Here is a 23,237-nt window from a genome sequence, read left to right on the forward strand (position 1 = left end):
ATTATTATTTGAATACATATTCTGGAACAAAAGTCACGTCTTTTCTATCTGTTGTTTTGACCCTTGAACTGACAGCTCTCGAGTCAGCTGGTAAGGTCACATGACTCGGCTCTCTCATGGCTACAAACAGCTGATGTGAAGATCATATGAAGTCTTTAGACTGAGATTATGGACAAACATAAATCGTAAGTAAAAATCGATTTAATTAAGATGTCCTTGAAGAGTCGGTGTAAAAGCATTTTGCAGAGTTTAACGGATATTCGCTCCTCCTCTCAAATCTGTTATTTTCAAGTCGCAGTCAGTTGTTGTCATTCTTTCACTTTAAAGTATTTTTACAAACATACAAGTGTACAAGCAAGTAATTGATAAACACATTGCATATCCGGGAAAGAGTGTTTTTTCTTTCACGTTTGAAAATTCAACTTTAGTCTGCTTCAATTATATTTGTATGTCTTGTCAAAGTCCAATCTTTTCTGCTGTTCGTTACTTCATTTCATTAAACAACCCGTGCCTTGTCTTTAGGACTATAAAGCCAATTTAATCTGGGTTTATTGGTTATATGTAACGTTATAGATAAATATGAGACAGTCACAAACCTTGTCATGAGATGGGAATTGCGAAATTACACTTATTGAGTCCCTTTTTAAGTCATGATTGTATATCCAATATGATATTATATCGCATACAAACAAGTTCCCATGAAACAAGTACATCTAAACTGTATCGTCTCAATCATTTCAATGCATTTAGTTTTAGCCTTAAATTGTTCTTGTCAATCTAATTTGTAATCTCTTGTGTTAGATGTGGAACATCTAGGATGTACATTCAATTTACTAGTTGAATGTAAGTGGACTGTCATGCATCCATTTGGCCGTGAGAAGGAGACCTCCAGACAAGAGCTCTTCGGTTTCTTCACGCGGTGTTTGCAGCGCGGGGAGTGGGAGCTCGCGGCAGCCTGCGTATGTCAACTGGGCGATGCGCGCGGAGATAATCCGCATGACCCGCGCGACATCGTTAAAGCCCTCGTTACACATCCGTACCCCCTAAAGTGAGTCAGCAGTTGTGTGAACATTAAGTTATCTTTAAGTTAGCATTATAACCATAGTTAATTGGATCTTAATTTATTTATATCAAGCATGGGAAATTAATGTAGTTAAGAGTTTAATAATTGTGATATTTACTAAATGATATTGATAAATTATTGTTGTAATGAAATAAATGCTCAACATCTTGTTGGTCAGTTTTTAATAATAAAATGAAAAGAGTGCCAAAAGTTATTTTAGGAGACACATATTTGTTTCTTTACACAGGTGGGAATCAGTGGGCAGCCCACACAGACTGGCCTGGTACTGGCTTCAAATCCTGAAGAAACTTACAAAAATAAAGGTGCCTGAAATAAGTTTCGCTCCATGTTGAAAGTACTGAGAGCTTTTATGAGTTTTCTCGTTAAATCTTTTTTCAATGTGGTTCCTTTCTCTTCAGGTGAGCAGGTCTGTGAAGAAAGAACTTGAGTTCCTGTTGCTCTTAGAGGAGCTCAGAGATGTTCCACAGTCTGTTCTTGAGGTAGGAACTGGATAACCATTCAATGTTACATTTACATTGTCATTTTGCAGACGCTTTTATCCAAATTGACTTACGAAGAGTTCAGGGAGCATTAAGCGATATGTCATATAGGTGCAATAATACAATAGGTGCTAATACCAAATTACTAGTTTCAACAAAAGCCAGAACATTACCTGTTGAGTGAAAGAAAGAGGGGTAGTTTTCCCCCTCTTCAAGTATGCACAGAACAGATGGGTTTAAAGTAGTTTATTGAACGTTGTGAGAGATGCGGTTGTCCGGACTGAGTTTGGAAGAATGTTACACCAGGAAGGAGTTGTGAAGGGGAGAAAATATTAGTGACTTGAATCTGATATGGGTTTCACGTTGCCTTCTATGTGTTTGTATAATTCAAGTTTAGAAAACAGGATCCGCTCTATCTGCTGTTGTGTTGTTGAGCAAGACATTTAACTTCAGCAAATACTGAATACCCTTGTCCTGTTAAAAACTCATAGGATTCAACTAGAACAAAACACATGCAGGCCAAATATAATAAAACAAATTCTCATTTGTTTATCTTCTATGTCCTCCTTCCTATATCTTCCATAGGAGCTCCACAAGGCCTTCTTACACTCTGAACAAGTAAAAGGAAAGATTTCATCTGATCACGCCCCTCCACTGAGTGCTGCCGTTCTGTCCTGCCTCCATTCCCTGTTAGTCGGAAATCAGCCACGCCTTGTCTGTTCTCTCATCAGTTTCCTTCAGCATGCAGATCGCTCCAGAGAACACACCTTACAAGACATCTTTATGCAGCACCTGACCGAGCAGGTAAACATACCAGCTGAGAAAAGGAATGGGAGATGGGTGCAGGACTTGAGTTCAGCGTTGGCTTTGGCACCGTGGGGGTCGGAGAGGTCGGGGGCTCAGCTGGAGACCCTCTGGGAGGGTTTGTGGTCAGCAAGAGATGGGCCCATGACAGAGGAGAGGATTCTGGGATGTCTGCTAAGGCCGCAGGATCATTCTCTGTTGAAAGCATACAGTGCCACGTCGCTGAGACTGCTCAAAGAGAAACTGTTGAGAGAGTCTTCACAAACACAGCGTAAGAGGAGTTTACTGTGCTAATACATATAGCTAAACTGAACCAGTGCTAGTACTACTATTTTCTCCCCCGATAATACACCTTGTAATTTCACCTAAACATTTTCCACACATATAAGCTGTTGAAGCCATCATACCTACACAATGTTTTATATGGGACTGACAGGACCTTTTAAAGGGATAGTTCATCCAAATTCTGTCATCATTTACTCACCCTCAGATCGTTCCAAACCTGTATACATTTCTTTGTTCTGCTAAACACAAAGGAAGATATTTGGAAGAATGTCAGTAACCAAACAGATCTCATCCCCCATTTACTGCCATAGTAGGGAAAATAAATTCCATGGGTGTCAATCGAGGATGAGATCTGTCTGCATACAAGCGTTCTTCCAAATGTCTTCCTTTGTGTTTAGCAGAACAAATACATTTATACAGATTTGGAACAACACGAGGGTGAGTAATTAATGACAGAATTTTCATTCTTGGGTGAACTATCCCTTTAAGTCAAGTTAGTCAACTCCATTTTGTAATCTAAGCCACCATAGAGATACAAAGGCAATGCTTTTAATTTGTGTTTTAGTTTATCTTTTTTGAGGAAGTAAAACCCACGTTTGTTGACACTTCTGCTCATGTGGTCACAGTTCCCTTTCAAATCATTCTCAGTTGTCACACCATTTGCTTGTGATATTGCTGTTTATACGTTTAAAACTCTGTTCTCTTATAGCTGACTTGCCTGATCAGGAGAGAGTTATCCTGGGCTTGTGCTGTCATGACGACAAACGTCTGGTCTGGAAAGCCATTTACTTTGAGTGTTTGAGCAGTGGAAAGCACTTTCTGGAGCAGGTTTTGGTAGGTTTATGCAAACAGAGGCTTGCATACTGCATAAGAACCCAAGTTAAACACTTTCTATTATTATGTAAACTGTCAGTTACACTTGTGCACCATCAGTACTGTCTTTATTTCGTTTATAAATAAAACAGTGTTTGAGTCATATTATTGTACTAATACATGTGCTTGTGTGAATGTGTGATTGCAGCTTACTGGTCTAGATCTCATAAAGAGGGAGGAGTTCACCAAACTGGAAGCATTATTGCAGGCAGAGTTTCAGCCTTTGTCCCGGCTCTTGTTGTTGTTAGGCTGGATGCATTGTCAGAGCCTTCATTCTGCCAAAACCCTTCTTAGAGTCCTATATCATCAACAGGTAAGTTGTCGTACGTGGCCTGAAGTTTGGTCTACACTGTAATAAATAACCTATAGTATCTTCTCAATAAAATTGAGGTAATAATTTCCACTCACTTTGTACATTCTATCCTATAATTTTGAGTAAAGAGCATCTAAATTTATGAGCTATAACACAATAAAAGAAATTGGGCAAAGTCTCCCTAATACATTATACGACTAATTAGTAGTAGATAGAAACACACTGACTGATCAAATCTGCAGTCTGGCACAGACTCTCTGCAACAAGTCCAGACCGAAAATCTGGGCAAAATCTGAGCAAAATTCTTTTTAAGAAGTGGCTTCATTGAAACGGTGGAAGACTAAATAACACTTAAATAACACTTATTTATATAAAATATACCTTTTATAATGTTTTGCGAGGTCCCTTCGCGACTGGACACCAGGTAAAACAGAACCTACCTCAACAGAATTAAATAATATTACAATTCCAGCTATTTCTCTCCTCAGACCCTTTGTCTACTTTTAGGACGTCACCCACTTGTGCTACTATTGTCAACTATTAATCTTAACAAATAGGTAGAATGTACTCATTTTCATAAATTGTTCTATTGCTGATATCTTTAAGTAAAATCGAACTGAGTCTCATGGGTTGTTTTCATCAATTATATTGGGGTATATTATTGCCATTGTTACACTAAACAAATAGGTAATGTGGGTAAAATGCACCCATTCTTGTTTATTAAACCTGGTAACTATAGATTTTAATGGGTTGTATTTTTTATATCCAGAATATATTTTACAGTGTACCTTGCAGACTTGAGCCTGACCCATCCAAGAATGACCCACTTCTTAAACTGGAATATACAGTTTGCTTGAGGTTATCTAGTATTTACTTGCTAGAGTGCTTCAAAAACATGGGCAGTCCTTGGACGTGCCTGAGCTTGGAATACCATTTTAGAAAAAGAAGCAAGGCGTCATTTAAAAATAGGTTTTTAGTAACAACAGCAAAAGCTGAAAGGCTTCACATAAACCTCTAAAGTTACAGATTCTCAGTCTCTCTTTTGTGCTGTCTGTTAGGGACTGCTGTTCGTTTTGCTGATTCATAGCAGGCAGTGGTAACAGTGTAAGCTTGAAAACCACAATTTAAAAATCCCCTTCGGCTAAGGTGTGGTGAAGATGTACACTTGTGTATTTCACAAACATGTCATCTTTGCCAGAACACTACAGCTGAGGTGAACCTTGGTCATGAAGATGAGACGCAGCATTCAGACTATTTTGTCTCATGTTGTGAAAACCGGAAATGACCTCATCCAGCTGTGTATGTGAATAAATATTGTGTATGAACATGAATACAGTGTAAATTAATTAATAAGGTCTTCTTCTTCTCTCTGTGTAGCCCCAGAGCAATGATTCAGTATTGAGTGAGTTAGCTTGCATGCTGTCCTCTCATCTTGGTGTTTTAGAGTGGTGTGACCAGAACAATCCGTGAGTAAAACATCTTTAATGCACATACTCATGCAAAAGCACATCTTGCACAAACAATGTAAGGGGAACCTACGTCATTGAAACAGCTATATTGGGACATTGTGTATTTATGTGTACATTATTTATTAATGTGTGGTGTTACGTTGCTGCATATTAATCAAATGATTAAATAGGTCATCCTTTTGTTTATTTATATGTATATGTGTATAGCGGAATATCCCATGATGCTCTGTTGAGTCAGTTGCACATGCTGGACCATCACTCTGCCCTTTATGTGCTGCACTTTCTGACACCCCTCGCTAAGTATGATGAGCACAAGGTGCTGGAACTGCTACAGAAGACAGGTATAAGATGCACATGCTGGCATGGGGACTTTCAGATCTGATGACACCTTTATTAAATTGGGCCTTAACTTTTTTGTTTCTTGTTTTTAGAAGATCCTTCATCACCCAGTAGCTGTGTCCAGCGAAATGTCACTTTGTTTAAAGGCTTCTGTGCGATGAAGTATGCTCTGTATGCCATCTGCGTTAATGCGCACATACATACTCACTTCCAGGATTGTGAGCTTTTGCAGCAGATGGAGGCGGATCAGGGGGAGGAGCCATCTGAAGGTGACAGTGCTGTTTGATTGAATTACTTTATTAGATAAACATTGTATCTATACCTAATGTTCATAGTGTACTCAATGTATGGTTTCTCTCTGACGTCTTTCTTGTTTATATTTATTTGTAATTAACTAATAAGACACATCATGATTTGTTTTCTTTACATTTACTAAGGTAAAACAGATTTATTTTGGAGAACTATGCTAATTTAAATGTTCCTCAGTTGTATTTCATAAACAGTTATTAGTTTACTTATTGTTTTTCTCTCGCAGGAAGCTCTGATCTGTTCCAGCACTTCCTATCTGAATGTCAGTTGTATCTTGAAGCTGTTCCAGCATTGTTCCGACTGGAACTCCTGGAGAACATCTTCTCCCTCCTCTTTCTTTCTGACACTGACTTCAACTTTCAAACAGATTTGAACAGCACCAACACAGAGACCCAAGCTTACGCAATCCACAACACCGCAGAGAAAAAGAAATCAAAGAATACCAAAATCTTAAACAACGACGAGAGTGTCTTTAAAGCAGAAAAAGACGATGGACAGCTGGAGGGAGTGAAAAATTACAACAAGCCAAAATCAGATGCTCAGAGTGGAGAGGCTGATCAGGTGAACCCTGAGTCGGGGTGTCAGGGGTTTCTTGTGGATTTGTGTGGGATGGAAGGGATTTTACGATTGGTGAGGGAGGGCCTGGAGGGTGTGTGTGGGGTCGGCCAGGAGGACGGCAGGGCGCTTGCTGCTGACGTGGAGTTGGCAGAAAGTCTGGGATGTTCTGTTACGGCGGAGACCTTCAGCACCAGGTTACAGAGACTGTCCAAACACACAGCAGAGGCCCAGTGGAGACTGCAGATTGTTACTAGTAACCATGGCAGTGAAAATGGTGAGCAATGGGTGTGGGCTGAACTATTTTGAAGGTATACACATTGTTTAATGCATATGCAAATATGTGTTTGTAGATGGTCTCTACCTCCCGTCCCCACTTCCCAGTCCGGCACTTCCTCTGAAACGCCAGGACAGCAGCAGTTCAGGCGTTCGAAGGAGGAGAAAAAACTATCGGCATCGTGCTGAACGTCAAGTCTCTCCAGAACTACAGAATGGAGAGGTCAGCACCAGTGCCTCAGGTTAGAGCATGCACACTTGCACAAGAACCAAACCAATATCATAGTTATTCCAGCACCTATTGTACATGATTGGTTTTGTGACATCATACTGTCTTGCAGATGGTGGGGTGGTTGTTGGAACAGTGTGTCCTGGTAATGAAGTGTGTCCGTGTGGTGGACCTCACAGCTGGCTGGTTCCTGCGATGCTCTCACCTCCTGAGTCTCTGCTCATCGCCTGTATACGCAGAGGCAACTACATAGAGGCCCAGCAGGTGAGATATGATGTCATATTCTAATGTAACACACTATAGAGATTTTAGTGATGTCACTATCTGGGAGGAGAGAAGTGCCCCGTGTACAATTCCACTTTCGACTAAAGAAAGAAATACATAAATATCTTGGATGACAACAGGGGTGAGTAAATTATCATGAAAATGTATGTTAAAAGTGAACAATTCCTTTAAGGTTCTGCTTGTAATTTTCTATTGACAGAAATGCAATCAAAAATGCAATCTGTCTTCATAGGTGTATAAATACCTTACATATGCAGCGTTATGTTTTTATTGATGAGCTATTTCTATCTGCATACACCGCAGCTCCTCTTGCATGGAACTCGCCATGTTGTTTCAACAGTAGCCCTAAACGGACAAATTGCTCTACAGAGAGCATTTCCTAAATATGTTATCTCTCTTGGCAAAGAAGTGATAACCTGATGACATCTTAGTTCTGAGTCAGCCACCGTAGTGCTTCGAAGGACAGGGGGAGGGGTGGAGTAAGCTGCTGGTTGAAATTCGCTAGATGCCCTTAAATTTCATACACTAGTTCCTTTGAGAGTAATCTTTGGTTTGTTTGTTTTTAGGTGATTGCGATGTATGGTTTGGAGAACTCTGAGTGTGCAGGTGAACTGGTGTTTATGGACCGCTACCGTGAGGTTTTGGGAGAGCTGGCTCAGGTGGAGCAGAAGATAGAGAGTCAATCTCTTTCTTCATCATCATCATCATCAGAAGGATTGGCTGCGGTGGGTGTTGCCCCCGCAGGCAGGACCAGGATAGGCAGCAGCAGCAGATTAACGCTCAAGAGCATTGGAAGTGCAGCTGCCGCAGGTCACACATGAAAACATACTGTGAGCACTGACATCACAGTAATTCATATGAGTAGACTCATATCTCTGTCTCCCTCCCCAGGCATGGCCTTCTATTCCATTTCTGATGTGGCTGACCGTCTACTGAGTACCCCAACCCGGCCGTTACCAAGTCTGGAGGAGGACTACTGGCTCTCCCAGTGCTCCATGGATTCCACTGACCTCCTGCGGCCGCTCTTGGAACAGTTGTGTCCTGCCGCTATGGCAGCCTTTGACCTCTCCTGTTGTCAGTGCCAGCTTTGGAAGACTTCACGACAACTACTCGAGACTGCTGAGAGAAGACTCTGCAGCTTTCTGGAAGCCAAAGGTTAGTGAGGAAGTGAGCGAGATTGTGGTTGCTAGGTTACCATTTTGTATCAGTTGATTATTAGTTATTATTAAGATTGTAATGAAAGTTTTTTTATAATGCTTTTTTATCATGTCTGTGACAGGCTTACGAGTTGATCCAAAAGTTCCTCACATAAACGGCATTAGAGGCTTTTCATCAGTCCTGCAACAAATCAGCAAAATCCTCAACAGAACCTCTGCAAGTAAAGCCACGAGTAAAACAGGTCTGTAGCATCCACACACAAATGTACACAAACTCATATTATGAGGTTTGATGTAGTCTCTCTTCACCAGATTATAATGGAGAGGAGGTTGTTGTCTGCAGCCCCTTTGGCTGTAGTGCCCAGGAAGTGCTGCTGGGGTGTCATTCGACTATAACAGAAGAGAGTATCGCATCTCGCTTGAACCTGTATCAGCGTCTGGAGGTCACGCTTCAAACGCTGACCTTTGCCACCAACACAACAGGTATCCACATATTGGTTTTATCACATTGAGTTATGGTGAAAATGAGACCGTAGAATGTTTCAACTTCTCCTGTTGCTCTCCAGTAGATGCACTGATGGGTAGTTCTCTCCTGACGGCGCTGGTAGAACAGGCTGGTCTCAGACAGTCTGAACTGGATTCCCACCCGGTGCGAACTGCTATGAAACAGCTCTTACAGTATTTGGACCAGCTTTGCCCATTTGAGCTCGACAGCGCCCCCCACAGACCAGATTACATACGCAACTTTCTTGATTATGTCAATGTGCTGGCTTCGGTACTAGTGCGCAGTCTGGGGTCAGATGGTAAGTGAATATATTGAACAAGCATGTTTTTGGTACTTTGAGACTTGAATGTCTTGGTCTGAAACTTGTTTGTGATCTGATCTCAGATCAGTGCACAGGCGTGAAGCTGGGCAATCCTCTTTTACTGTTGCTTCAGTCGCCCACCCAGCTCCTCTCACTCCTGCTGTTCGATAGACAGGTGTCTCCTGACAGGTATGGAAAGATCTCTTCCGGTTCTAGTTTATGACTGATATAATACACCCCAAAAGGAATATTCTGTCGTTCGTCATTTACTCGTCTTCTTGAAATTTCAAACCTGTATGACTTTTGTTCATCTGCAGAACACAATAGAAGATATTTTGAAGAATACAACCGCGGTGCCTATTCACTTCTATTGTACACAAAACCTGAATGGTTACCACCATTGTTCGGTTACTGACATTCTTCAAAATATCTTCTTTTGTGTTCTGCAGAAAAAGAAAGTCATACAGGTTTGAAATGACAAGAGGGTGAGTAAATTATGAGAAAATTTTCTCATTTTTGGGTGAACTATTCCTTTACCATTTGTCTCCGGTGATTCCATCAGAGGTGCATTTCTGTTAAAAACTGGTATTTACACTTTTGAGTTTGCATTTGAGTACTTACTTTCTCTTTCTCTCTGTACAGAGTTCTGTCTCTTCTGCAGCAGGAGAAAATGCGTTTAAGCGTGCAGCAGGTTGTCGTTCAGCGCTGCTGTGAAGCTCTTCCTTTTTGGGATTCACGGACCCCAACTTTGTCTCAGGGTCCACCACAAATCACAGGGCTAAATGGAGGGGCCTTCACCCCGTCCAGTATCGCTTCACTTCTCCAGCAGTGTGCTCAGGAGTGCGCTCCATCCCTTGACCTCTCTGACCCTGTCACCACCTCGGACCCTAGCTCTGAGTCTGAGCTCTCAGTGGAGGACATGTCTGCCACATCCCCCAACCTCTCCACCTCCCCACCATCACCGTCTTCATGCCCTCCTTCTTCTTTTCTCCTCACTTCATCCGCGCTCTCTTTCCTGAAGTCACGGTCGCCCCTCGTCGCCGCCCTGGCCTGCCTTAGTGCCAGTCGCGGTGGCGTGACCCGGATAACCTCCTCCGGTTGGTCTGGATTACCTTCGTATTTCAGAGGGTCAGGGCGTAAAGAAGCGGTTCTGGATGGAGACCAGATCTCCAGGGAAGGGGAAGCCTTGCTTAAAAACTTTCCTGTTCTCAGAATGTACCTGCGGGTCATGGCTGAGCCAGTTCTAGGGGTCTCTTTCGAAACAGAGGAGGGGCTTGGGGCGGCTTTGTGTGGGAAGACTGTGGTGGGGATGCTGTTTTCTGGACTACAGGGTAGTGTGGGGCAAGCTATTGCAGCAGAGGCATTCCAGCAAGCCCTTAACAGCAGTGATTTGAACAGAGCATTAGAACTGCTGGAGTTGTACGGTCAGCCCGGCAGCCAGGAGGGGGCACTACGGGACAAACTGTTGGCATGTACTGTACTGCAAGGTAAGACATACTGTGCCTGGATCATCTAAGCTGGACACATGCTTTACTACATTGAACAAATGATTCTTGCAACAAATTGAAATTAAGCAAACAATTTCAGTAAAATTAACTTGGAAAAAGTAAATAAATGGTATTATTCTGAATTCCTTATACAACACGAATGGATCTAAGATCAGCCTGAGCAAATGACACATACTGCACCTGATTTGCTGCTCTAAGATGCACAGTCTGATAACATTCAATTCATCTTTATATCTCTATGTGTCTCTTTCTGTATAGGCAGCAATGGTGTCATGCAGTTGTTTCGTGTAAGGGACTCAGAGCTGCGTGGCCGTGTGGTTCTGCAGGGATTGGATCGCTGGAATTTAGATCTGTGTTTAGAATTGCTCCAGTTTTGTCTTAGTGACCAGAGCACTCAGGATCCACTCAGAGAGCAGCTTCAGCAGAGGAAACAGGAACTGGACATGTACCAATGGGTCAGTTTTGCCTCTTTTCTTCTAGATCACATTCAATAGCTGAATGACTAATTCAAATAAACATATTGGCAAATTTTTGACGTTGGATGATCACTTTGTAATTGTTCTGTGTTGTCATGGCAGATGCTGAGATTGCAGCCACCGTTGCCGTGGGAGACGTGGCAGGAGCTGAGGGGGGAGTCTGTAAAGAATCCTGAATCTGTATTCATTCTGTTGTTAGATGCCATGGTGAGTTCATAAAAAACAAACCAACAAACCAACTAATGTTTATGTAGCTGTTTCAACTTGTTCCATTAATATATCATTTATTTACTCATTTTAACTGTTACATAATATGATATTGATAACACTGTCCATGCCTTACCTCAAGTTAATCTACCACATTTATTTATACCTAAAACGGTAATTAAACGTTAGTTACACAACATGCACTTTTTCCACAATGGTTGTTGCATCAATACATTTTTTAATAAATGTAAGGACATTATGAGACAATATTATGAGAAATTCAATTGTGTTTGTTTGTTCAGGAATTTGAGTTGTGTGCTCAGTGGGTGCCGCTGTACACAGTCTCGGAACAGTCTCGCCTGCAGCTCCAGACCGAACATCTACTACATCTCCTAGAACAGGGCCACACGGAAGATGCTTTCCAGGTGTGTAGAGGAGTTTGTATGATGACACCAACAAACCAAATCAAGTATTGTAAAAATATTTGTGGGTTGAACATAAACTTTTTCAGCTCCTGGAGGCTCTATCTGGTTCAGTGGCTCTAGTAGTCAGCGAGAAGGCTCTGGATCGAAGGCCTGGATTGGCTGCCTGCCATTTCCTGTCTGATTACCTCACCCTACACTTCCAGAGTCAGATGACCCCAGCGCGGAGACGCCACATTAACGCCCTGCACCTCGGCTCCAAAGTAACTGCATCCCTTGTTACAAATAAGACTCTGGCTCATCTATCAGAGCGCTTATAAAATAATTGCCCTTGTGTGTACCTGTCACAGGTGTTACTGACTCTACCGGAAGCGTCCCGTCAGGATTATTTTTCCCTGCTGTCTGATCCGCTTCTCATGCTGGAGCAGTTGCTGATGAATCTGAAGGTGGACTGGGCCTCTGTTGCTGTTAGCACTCTGCGAAACCTTCTGCCTGCTCAGGATGCTGGCATCACCAACCAACACATAGACACAATACTGGCAGATTATGCACGGAAGGCTCTTGATTTTCCTTATGCACCTAGAGAGTGGTCACGGTCTGGTGAGTTGAGTCCCGCCGGACGCACCATTATCGCCAAGATCTAGATCACTCAATTGTATTCCAAATTTGCATTACTATCTCTATGAGAAGTTTAATAGGCCAATAAAAGATGAATCAGGTGTGATATCATTGAATTCTATTGGTTCTTCTGTGTCGAATGACAGAAATGCTAATGTTAGTCAGATATATTATATTTACACTTCTGTTAACTCTGCTAATATGTTCTCTATGATGATTTAAGATGATTATATTATACTCTTTTCAGTTATATATCTCCCTCTCTTCCTTCTGTCTCAGACTCGGTCATTAGTCTTCAGGATGCATTTCTGCAGTGTCCAGCACAAGAGACCTGTCCCCCCTCCCCAAGCGACACCCCTCCTCCATCATCAGGTATGCACAACACCCTCAACCACAGCTCACTTAGCATGAAACACATTTAATCACAGAATCATGTTTTTTATTAAAGCTCAGAACTGTTTACAATGAAGTAGCGTTTTAAACTGTTGGCTAAATGGCCTCATTAGTATAGAAGTCACGTTTGAAGTGGGTTTTTCAGGAAGCACTCCCATGCACACACCCTCCAGTGAGAGACGGCCCAGTGCGAAGAAGATCCGCCAGCTGACGACCCCCTTCACCCCTCCAGAGAAAACGCCTGACCGCAAGGACTGGATCCCGGACCACAAACAGCACATCTGTATGGTCTGCCAGAGAGAGAAGTTCACCATGGTGAGAAAGGATTATGAATAAACTGCTATCATAAATATAGCTCTTCATTTAAGAATTTAAGAGCCTTAACTTTTATATTTTCTGATGTCAGTTTAACAGACGGCACCACTGCAGGCGATGTGGAAGGCTGGTGTGTCATTCCTGTTCGAGCAAGAAGATGGTAATAGAAGGTTCAGAGGAGCCCGTCAGAGTTTGTGACCAGTGCTATAACTTCTTCCACTCCGAGTAAGATTTAAGCACAACGTATTTATGCATATAACGTTTTATCACTTTGCTTTCTAAAATGTACTTGTTTTGGGTTTTGTTGCAGCTCAGACGAGGAGCTTGAGCAGGGTGAAGGTATGTCAAGTCATATTTATTTATATAGTGCGTTTTAAAAATGTCATTGCTACAAAGCAGCTGTACATGAAACTAATTTACTATAAGCAAAACATTAAAGTTATACAAGTTAAAACAAAAGAAGTGAAGACGGACAGAATACAGAAACGCACACAGGTTCACACACACCCACATGCATAAAACACAACTCCACTTGCACAGAGCACAATACACACACACACTGACACACGCTACATACAGTTATGTGGGTATGTGTTTTTGGATTTTCCAGTATACAGTATACAGCTTGTCCAAAAATATGTAGAAATCCACTTATACTTAAAGGCGATTGCTAAAGTAGTAAAAAACAATGCTAGAACATACAAATTTACAAATAATAATACAACAGTTTGGTTTTTAATTACCATGTTTAACAGACACATATGGCTGCAGTTTAGGTGACTGTATACTTGACTGTAGATTATGTTCCATGTTCTTTTCTATTCAAATGAGGTTTATAAATGAATGTCTTCTGTTTGTGTGGCAATAAAAATTGCTTGTGCATTTAACTGGATGATGATTACAAGATTATAAACTACTTTTCTTAGTAGTTTCTAGCCCAGCATCTGTTGACGGAGTCTTGAGTGGTGTTTTAAGTCTTCCCGAGGTTACTCGCAAGCAGTACCGTCTGAGTCCAAACCCATCGGAAAACCTGCAGCTAAAAAGCGAGTTCTATTATGAACAGGTTTGGTTCTCATCTGTCACACTAACATTAATATTAAATCTTACTTAAATTACTCGCATTTATGAGAGAGGGTGATTGTTTTTTGGCTGAAATCAGATTTCTTCTCATTCACTTTTAATGTTAAAGGCACCCAGTGCATCCCTCTGTGTCGCTATATTGACACTACACAGCGATCACGCGGCATGCGGGCAGCAGCTGATTGGCCACTGCCGCTCACTCTCCCGCCAACTAACCAATCCTGAGGTGGATGCCCGTCTACTGACAGATGTGATGCGTCAACTACTGTTTAGTGCCAAACTCATGTTTGTTAACGCTGGATGCACCCAAGAGCCAGCACTTTGTGACAGGTGAGATGAACCTTTATTAACAGTCATGTATGAAATATCTGTTCTAAACAAAGAAACAGTGGTAAGTAGATTTTTCTTTTTTAATTCACAGCTACATCAGTAAGGTTGATGTGTTAAAGATCTTAGTCAGTGCAAACTACAAGTACATTCCATCTCTGGACGATATTCAGGAAACGGCTGCAGTAACACGTCTGCGCAACCAGCTGCTTGAAGCTGAATACTATCAGTTGGCCGTGGAGGTGAGAGTAGATTCCTTTTTAAATGCTTTTATTGGGATAAATCTCAACTAATCTGCCCAAACCACTTTTCTTACTTATTGATTTTGAGGTATGTTGTTATGTTCTCAGGTGTCTACTAAGAGTGGACTGGACCCAAGTGGAGTCTGGCAGGCATGGGGCATGGCGTCTCTGAAGGCTGGAGATCTGAAAAGCGCCAGGGAGAAGTTTGCTCGGTGTCTTAAGGCACCAGTAGATCGGAACCAGCTAAACCACAGGGCGAGGCTTCTACAGGAGATCGTTCAGCACCTGGAGTCTGCAGTCAAGCCCACTCTGAGCACGGTAATCTACACATTTTCTCAGGGAACGCACTACGCTTTAGGAGGTTACCGTGGATGGACAGTAACAATGTGGAGATTTTAGCGGCATCTAGCGGTGAGGCAACTCACTGCGAACCAGCAACTCACTCCACCGCTCACCCCTCCCTTCCGAAGCACTATGGTGGCTACCACAGGAAGTTGTAGTCACATGTTTGCTCCTTTGCCGAAGGAGATAACATAAGGAAACACACTGTAGAGCGGTTTGTCCGTCTAGGGCTACTGTAGAAACAACATGACAAATTCCATGTAACTGGACCCACAGCGTATGTTGATAGAAATAGCTAATTCTAAGTTATTAAAAACATAACGCATCATTATTTACATACGTAGTTCTGTATATTATATGGCAGTTCTGTCAATATATCCTCCTAAATACCACACACAGCACCTTTAATTTTCATGTTTTCTTGTATAAAGACTTTACAGCTAGTGTTTCTGTTTAAAAAAAACTAATGGGCACCCCATTTTTTCCTAATGCTGGCACTCTTGTCCAGCGTTAACTGTGGATATATTTGATTACATTTTTAGATGCTTTTCTGCATCTGGTATTTTCAATGAGTTGGCTTTTTAAAGCTCCCTTGTGTGGTGAAGGTTTATTCACCCACTTTGGTTTTATAGCACTGTGACTCAAGATGCTGAGTTTGTGTCACAGAGGTTATATCTTTGCTTGGAAGAGAACAACCCCGCTTCACAGAAACGCTTTTAAAACAAGAGGAAATAAGAAAGCTAAGGGAAAAATGTATTTTGCTCATGCCATGTGCTTTATTAAGAACACCACATAAAACCCAGAAAGTGATTGATTTTGCCAAGACACATTGATTTGACTGAAATCCTTCTCCTTCCATACTTGATATTTCTAAACTCACTGTGAGTGTGTTTTGTTTATCATAGACTGTGGAGGAGGACATTCTGGCCTCTCTGCGTGAGCTGGAAGATGCTCTCTCTGATTCTGCTCCTCTGGATGGTGCAGAGAGCAGGGTTCAGCGCTCCGGCTACTATCAGGAATGTCTATCTTATCTGCACACCTACGGGACACACCTGAGCCTCATCAGCTTTTACCTGCGCCATGATTGCCTGAGAGACGCACTCACGCACATACAAAACAAGGTTCTGCCCCTTTTTTGCTATGATGCGGTCAGATTTGATTTAGAAGTATATTTACTCCGTACTGTGTTAAACACAGCAACATGTAAATTAAAGCTTTCCGTTTCTAGGAGTGTTCAGAGGAGGTTTTTCTGGAGGGCGTGTTTCAGCACTGTCTTGAACGTGGACGTTTAGGGGCTTTGCAGGGTCTGTTAGAGACTTTAGACCCAACGTTGGAGACCTGGGGTCGTTACCTTCTCTCTGCCTGTCAGTTACTCCAGCGCAGAGGACACTACCACTCTCTGTACCAGCTCCAGCAGTTCATGATGGTACTCAAATATTGACTCAGTACCCGCTGCAGCGTTTTGTGAACATTGTAGTGACCACTGCATTTTCTGTCTCTGTAGGATCACGTTCGTGCCGCTATGACGTGCATACGATTCTTTTCTCATGGTGCTCAGTCGTACCTGCAGCTAGGCGAACAGCAGCGCTGGCTGATCCGAGCCAAGGAGCACTTGAGAACTTACCTGCAAGAACAACAGAGCCGAAAAAAATCACACAGCTCCTCGTTCAGAAAGAAAATGAGCACTACTGATGTCTCCAGGTACTGTTGAAACGGCAAAGTGTAGGTTTCACTCTTGTCAAATTAATTGGAATGGAGTTGAATGATTTTAAAAAGGCTTTTATTAATTAAGCTATTTTGCTAAAACTTTTTGAAGCATTTCAGTTCCTATGATGGTTTGTTGCAGACATATACACACAGTCGAGCTGCAGTTGGAGGTGACACGTTTCCTGCATAGATGTGAAAGCTCCTCCCCTTCAAAAACAGTGGTAGGACCCACCCCCTCACGGAACAGTGCTCCGCCCACACTTTTTGGAAACAGCCCCATGAAGGTTGATGTGGCCTGCAAGGTAAACCAGGAGAACATGCTCGTCTCTGTTTTCCTTGATTCCCATCCAAATCTCACTTACCTTGTTTAAGTTGCATTTTTAATGGTTGTTCATAAAAAATATGTTTTAATAAGTAATACATTTCTGCTCTTTTGCGTTTTCTTACTTTTGTTTGTCTCATTTATTGTTTTGTAATAACGTGTAGTGTTTAACTGTAAGTATTTGCCTGACTGCATCCACATATTTGTTTGATGTCACCTCTTTGATCTTTTTTTTTTGCCGTGCAACACTGAGAAATGTGTTTGTAATGCATATTATTTGGAGAAAGAGGCATGGATGCCACAGCATTAACATTTCTGTAATACTGAAACGCTGAGCACACACACTCAATAGTGAAATATTGATCACAGCACTACTCCATTAACCACAAATGATCATACTGATGCAACTTTCAACATTCCAGTTTTTTTTCAGCAGCAAGTTTATGCATTATGTCAAAACTAAACAAACTAAAATCAAACTAAACAAACAACAATCAGATCTCACTGTAACATCTGTCTGCACTGTCTGGCCAGGTGATGCTGGGAGGGAAGAATATTGAAGAAGGTTTTGGCATTGCATATAGGGTAATACAGGTAAGTTGTTACGACTTAGTCAGTACAGAATTAGTCCTTGTCTTGTTTACATTTGACTGTTGATTATTTTTTACTTTGTAATGCAGGACTTCCAGCTGGAGGCACTGGCGGTGTACATACGGGTTGGACAGCGCTTGATCCGTCAGCGTCAGTACTCGTCTGTGCGGCAGCTGCTGAAGTGTGTAGGGGAGTCCGGCACAGCCTCTAAACATGACTGTGATGCCATTGTGCTCAGTTGCGTCTCTGTGGCTGATAAGAATCCTGCTGATGTGAGTCCCCACTTCAGACTTCCGGTCAGACTGTATGAACTGTATGAAGGGATAATTCGTAGTCATTGTTGTGCCATGACTTAAGCTGAGTTTTGACTGACTGTGCCGCTGTGTGTTGCCAGTCTCTCGCTACAAGGTTATTCAAATGTAATTTGTACATTTTGTTGCATTCAAAATTTGTTACACTGTATAGTTAACACAACTAAACTACAGACTTGTGTTCCGAATGTTATACATTCTGTTCTTAAGAATCAGTTCATGGTACTCCTGGCCTCTTATTAAGAACGTTTTGAGATCACTGTTAAAAAATGTGCATAAAAACAATTTGTATATTTGTAACCTTTTATCTGATGAAATGTTCCTCTCTCTGCTTAGGCTAAAGATATAGAGGGCCTGATTCTGGAGTCTAAGAGTGCAGAAAACAAGGTGAACTTTATATCAGTTTCTTTTCAAAAATATATTTTCTTTCAATGGGATTTTTAGTTTGATCTTTCTCACACACTTTCTAACCCTTCTCTTTCTCTCTTTGTAGATAAAGGCATATCTGCAGTGCAATAAGCTGCGGGCAGCATATCTTCTGGCTGTGAAGCTTGAGCTAGTGAAGGCGGCTCCACTAGTACAGGATGTGATGCGAGCTGCTGAGAGCTCAGGCGACTCTGTCATGCAGGGCATCTGTCGCCAGTGGCTCTCAGAGCATCAAGAACGATCATCACAGCAACGACATGGCGATAACTGATAACCACTACAAACATTTTACAGACTCCTATTGGGCACTGAAGCATCCAGCTTTGCTCTGGTAGGAAATTAATCACCAATGTGCCACTAGTGTAAAATTGTCAGTTTGGGACCAATTGAACACCCCAAAACGCCACTTTCCTCTTGAAGCTGTTGATGGTATTTTTAAAGAGATAGTTTACCCGAAAATGAAAATTCTGTCACCATTTTCTCACCCTCAGATTGTTCAAAACCTGTATAAATGTCTTTGTTCTGCGGAACACAAAGGAAGATATTTGGAAGATTGTCAGTAACCAAACAGATCTCAACCCCCATGGTTACTGACATTCTTTCAAATATCTTCCTTTGTGTTAAGCAGAACAAATACATTTAGACAGAATTGGATCAACTTGAGGGGAGTAAATGATGACAGAATTAAAAATGTGAGTGAACTATCCCTTTAAAGATAGCACAAATGATTCTCTGATCAACATAGTTCATATCTCTCAACTTCAGTACCTCAGGAAAAGGGATTTTTCTCATTTGTTGTAAGGACTAACCTGTGTTTAAATACCATCCTGATATGGTGTCCTGTGATGGCAAAATTGCTCAGTGTCTGCCATGAAATTAAGTTAAATATCTGTGAATCACTTAGACCCTGTGTTTTTGTTTTGGGCCTCAATGAGAGATCGTATCTGAGAATAATTCTGTTAAAAGGGAACAACTAATTTATAGGCATTTATGATAAGCTAGGCCTTGGATTTCCAAAGATTCTGAACAAACATAAACAATATCTCAACTATTGCTCAACTATAAAATAACAGTTACAACTTAAGGGATTTAACATATGACATGTCATTTTAGGAAAATACTGTAGCAATGTCCGTACACCTTATCTATTCTTTGCTTTAGTGATTCATACTCTAAAATTGTGCACTGAATGCAAGTTGTGCTTGTATGCGAGTTTCTATGTGTACTAACTGGATTTTCTTTCATCCTCTTGTGATTAATTTGATCATATTGTGGCATCCATAAATGTGTGTGCATGGGCTTGTGTTCAGAAAATCAGAGGGTTAAAAAGGGAGGATTCTTTCTATTTTAGATATTTGTCAAGGAATTTCATCCGTTGTTCACAAGAGAACAGGAAAACGTGATTGAACAATTTCTGTGTTTACCCAGGCCTATGCACATGTGATGAAATTGTTACAGCTTTGCAGGACTTTCTGAAATGAAGAAACCGCTTCACTGATTACAGAATGCGTTTCTTTCAGACTGTTGCCAAAGAGCCTATGAACATATGTACATATCTCTTAAACCCATTAGAGATATTTCTTAAATCAAAGTAACTAAATATATTTATATAAAGAAAATGGGTTAAAATAGTTTAAAAAAAGAACTCATTTAGTCTAATTAAAATAATTATCATCGTCTGTTACTATAATTTGACTACGCTAATGTTTTTATATACCTGTTTGAAAAATAAATGTCCTGATTCTAGTACCAATAAACTATGTGTTATTACCAGTGCAAACAAACTCTTAGATGTATATTTGTATTTCATGCAAATAAAGGAAAAGTAAAATGCTTTTTTCCAGCGTATATATTTAAATATTTTTTCTGGCATGAATGTACCACAGTATTTAAAAGCATGTTCACCGTATAAAATACTTTTATGTAGCTTTGTGGAAGAATACAGAATGAAAGAAGTGCTTAAAATAAAATAAAAACGGTTTAAAAAGGTAACATCTGTACTATAGAACAATTCATACTTGTCACAAAGCATAATGGAAAATTTTGTTGAAATCATAGACTGAAGAAATGGTACACAAGTGTTTTAAACAAAACCAATAGGAATAGTCATCTGAATGCTGAAAATATCTCTGAAAGAGATGGAATTACTTATATTGAAAGGAAAACAAGTCAAAAGAAAGACTCAGTCCCACTCAATGCCTAATAATTCACAGCTGATATCCCATAGTTTACGTGCAGTCTCTTCACTTCTTCCCTGGGGGGCCACAAATGCAGGAGTACAATCACTGAATAACAGAAAGAGGAAGGGGTTTAAAATATTCCATTACCAGGAAAAAACTAGCACCAAATGATGTATGTAGTACCTAAAATGTTGGCCAGAGATAGACTGGAGTTCCTCTGCGACGCCGCAATAGATGGATGTCTGAGCTCCTTCTTTTGGTGTCTTCAAGAACATGGGAAAGAGAGCAAACAGCAGCGACATGAAGGTAGAATGTCGCACCAGTTCTGACTGCACTGTCCCCGGATGAACAGAATTCACAGTCACATTTGACCCTAAAAAAGAGAATTAAAAAAACATTCTGCAACATATGAGGAAAGGCTCATTTTTCAGAATGTTATTTTTAGGTAAGGTTCCTCACCACGGAGCCTGCGTGCAAGTTCACGTGTGAAAAGCACATTAGCCAACTTGCTCTGGCAGTACGCAAGGCCGCTGTTGTAGCTGCCTTGACTGTGCAGGTCATGAAATCGAATCCAGCCAAAATTGTGAGCCAGCGAGGAAACGATCAGAATTCGAGCTGGCGCACTGCGCTTTATTAGACCAATGAGAAGATTTGTTAATAGGAAGTGACCTGACAGAAAGGAGAGGAGCATCAAAGGTGTTTTATTAATCCATCAATGGAAAAGACATGAGATTAATTTATAATTCACTAACCAATAACAAATGAACAATGGGTCGGAAAAACAGAACAATGGTTCAGACTCACCCAAATGGTTAACCCCAATCTGCATCTCAAAGCCATCAACAGTTTTCATATAAGGACACATCATGACACCGGCATTGTTGATGAGGATATGCAGCTGATCAACCTCTGAATAAAAAAAAATTTTCACTTAAATACCCAGTATTTGGTCTTGATTTAAGGAACTTGTTTACAACATGTCCTAGTAAATCTTTTTTGTCTTTCATTGTGAGTAATGGAATCACATATAAGGAAGTACCTTGTAGAAATCTCTGAGCAAAGGCTCGGATGGAGCAGGTGTCGGCCAAGTCCAGCTCTCTCACCTCCACCTGAGCACCGCCCACTCGTGTACGGATCTCTATCGCCGCCTCTTCACCTTTCTCTACATCACGGCATGCTAGGATCACACGTGCACCTGTTGAACACATGTTAACAGTAACATCAGCTGCACAACACAAATTCAGAGGTGTATTTGTACTTAGACATAAGAAATGTCATTTTGTATTGAAAATCCCCAATAAGTAAACCCTTTAATAGTATATAATGAAAGTAGGCATTCCTTTAAATAACAGGTATTTAGAAACGGTGTTTTAGTGTTGGACATACCACGGAAAGCCAAATCAACAGCTGTTTCCTTCCCAATTCCCGTGTTTGCTCCTGTGATCAATGCAACCTTTCCGTCTAACCTTACCGTGGATCGACAAACTGCTCCTGCTGCATATTTCCTGAACAAACATTGATATTAGAAAATTGTATGTAAATAGTGAATAGCTGGAAAAGCTGAATAGAAAAGTGAATTAACAAAGTACATCTATCTAAAAAACCTGTATTCTGTACTAAATCAGAATTGTATATGACGCTTTCTAAATGACTCTCGGGTGTAGCTTTTGATCATAAAATTAGAGTTTTTAACAAATGATTATGCATTCATCCAACACCCAAAGCTGTCAAGAGATCCGACCCACGCAACAAAAAAAAAAACACATCAATCTACTGGAGCCAATGACTCGGCTCTAATAGGCGGGGAGGCGGGGAAACCCCGCCTACATCGTCATTTCATTGGTCAATCCATAGAGCAGATCATGTCAAGTGGAGGCGGGACAAACCTTCATCAGTATGATCCGAGAGCATTGAACACTCGAGAATTGAGTTCGGCAGGGTCCACAATTTTGCTAAATGAACGTGATTTTAATACACGTCTAATTGGGATGTACGATATAGCGGGTGCAACGCTACGTTCATCGATATATCTGTCTCTCACATTATGTTTCAATCCCTTCTGCACAGCAGCTCCTGTATAATAATTTGTGTTTCACCAAACGAATGTATGCGTGCATGCATTGACAGTCTTTAAAATAATTCCCTTTAATTACTTACCTGATACGATCAGACAGCAGCCTTAAGACCAGCACGGATAGCCCTAAACCAGTCGCAATATAAAAGAGCATCATAACCACCACCATTGCTCTGCCTTGTATAAACCCGTGCGTCTCTGTGTGAAATGTGTTCAGCCTCCCACTAAAAGCTGTGCTCCAATGGAATTGTGGGATTGTAGTTTTTCAGGGACAATCCGAACCAATATTAATATGAACCCAGCGGGACCTTAGAAATTATTTTAATTGTGCATTCCCGGTTACACATGTTTAGAACACGAATAGCATGTTCAATGTATACCAAAGTCTTGAGTACATCCAAATGAACACAGTATTAATCAGTATGGATATTAT

General features: G+C 41.1%; 2 protein-coding genes across 4 annotated transcripts; one reads left to right on the forward strand and one right to left on the reverse strand.

Annotated features, from left to right (window-relative positions):
* The first annotated feature begins 2 nt into the window (after window positions 1-2).
* Window positions 3-20,396, forward strand: zfyve26 (zinc finger, FYVE domain containing 26). 3 transcript variants are annotated; one of them, XM_079473149.1, is made up of 41 exons: window positions 3-185; window positions 802-1,048; window positions 1,311-1,386; window positions 1,483-1,563; window positions 2,149-2,638; window positions 3,362-3,486; window positions 3,674-3,838; window positions 5,216-5,304; window positions 5,515-5,648; window positions 5,739-5,915; window positions 6,182-6,787; window positions 6,864-7,028; window positions 7,128-7,279; window positions 7,867-8,110; window positions 8,192-8,455; window positions 8,580-8,699; window positions 8,770-8,940; window positions 9,024-9,260; window positions 9,347-9,452; window positions 9,906-10,750; window positions 11,030-11,226; window positions 11,350-11,454; window positions 11,757-11,879; window positions 11,966-12,139; window positions 12,227-12,476; window positions 12,774-12,866; window positions 13,033-13,202; window positions 13,294-13,427; window positions 13,513-13,541; window positions 14,129-14,265; window positions 14,392-14,612; window positions 14,704-14,851; window positions 14,960-15,169; window positions 16,099-16,314; window positions 16,422-16,619; window positions 16,698-16,894; window positions 17,040-17,202; window positions 17,757-17,816; window positions 17,903-18,085; window positions 18,461-18,511; window positions 18,618-20,396. In XM_079473149.1, exons 2-41 carry the CDS (start codon window positions 858-860, stop codon window positions 18,819-18,821), a joined length of 7,701 nt encoding a protein of 2,566 aa, XP_079329275.1. In that variant the 5' UTR covers window positions 3-185; window positions 802-857; the 3' UTR covers window positions 18,822-20,396. The 3 variants fall into 3 exon arrangements, with proteins under 3 accessions (XP_079329275.1, XP_079329277.1, XP_079329276.1); XM_079473151.1 differs by having other exon boundaries at window positions 14,132-14,265; XM_079473150.1 differs by having other exon boundaries at window positions 9,027-9,260.
* rdh12 (retinol dehydrogenase 12) lies at window positions 19,908-23,038 on the reverse strand. The gene is made up of 7 exons (XM_079473152.1): window positions 22,888-23,038; window positions 22,117-22,235; window positions 21,770-21,925; window positions 21,535-21,639; window positions 21,190-21,399; window positions 20,914-21,103; window positions 19,908-20,835 (listed from the first exon to the last, which is right to left on the reverse strand). The coding sequence occupies exons 1-7, from the start codon at window positions 22,971-22,973 to the stop codon at window positions 20,733-20,735; spliced, it is 969 nt and encodes a 322-aa protein (XP_079329278.1). The 5' UTR covers window positions 22,974-23,038; the 3' UTR covers window positions 19,908-20,732.
* Between the last annotated feature and the right edge of the window lie 199 nt (window positions 23,039-23,237).

This window comes from Barbatula barbatula (assembly GCF_947034865.1).
Source record: "Barbatula barbatula genome assembly, chromosome: 14".
Lineage (NCBI taxonomy): Eukaryota > Metazoa > Chordata > Actinopteri > Cypriniformes > Nemacheilidae > Barbatula > Barbatula barbatula.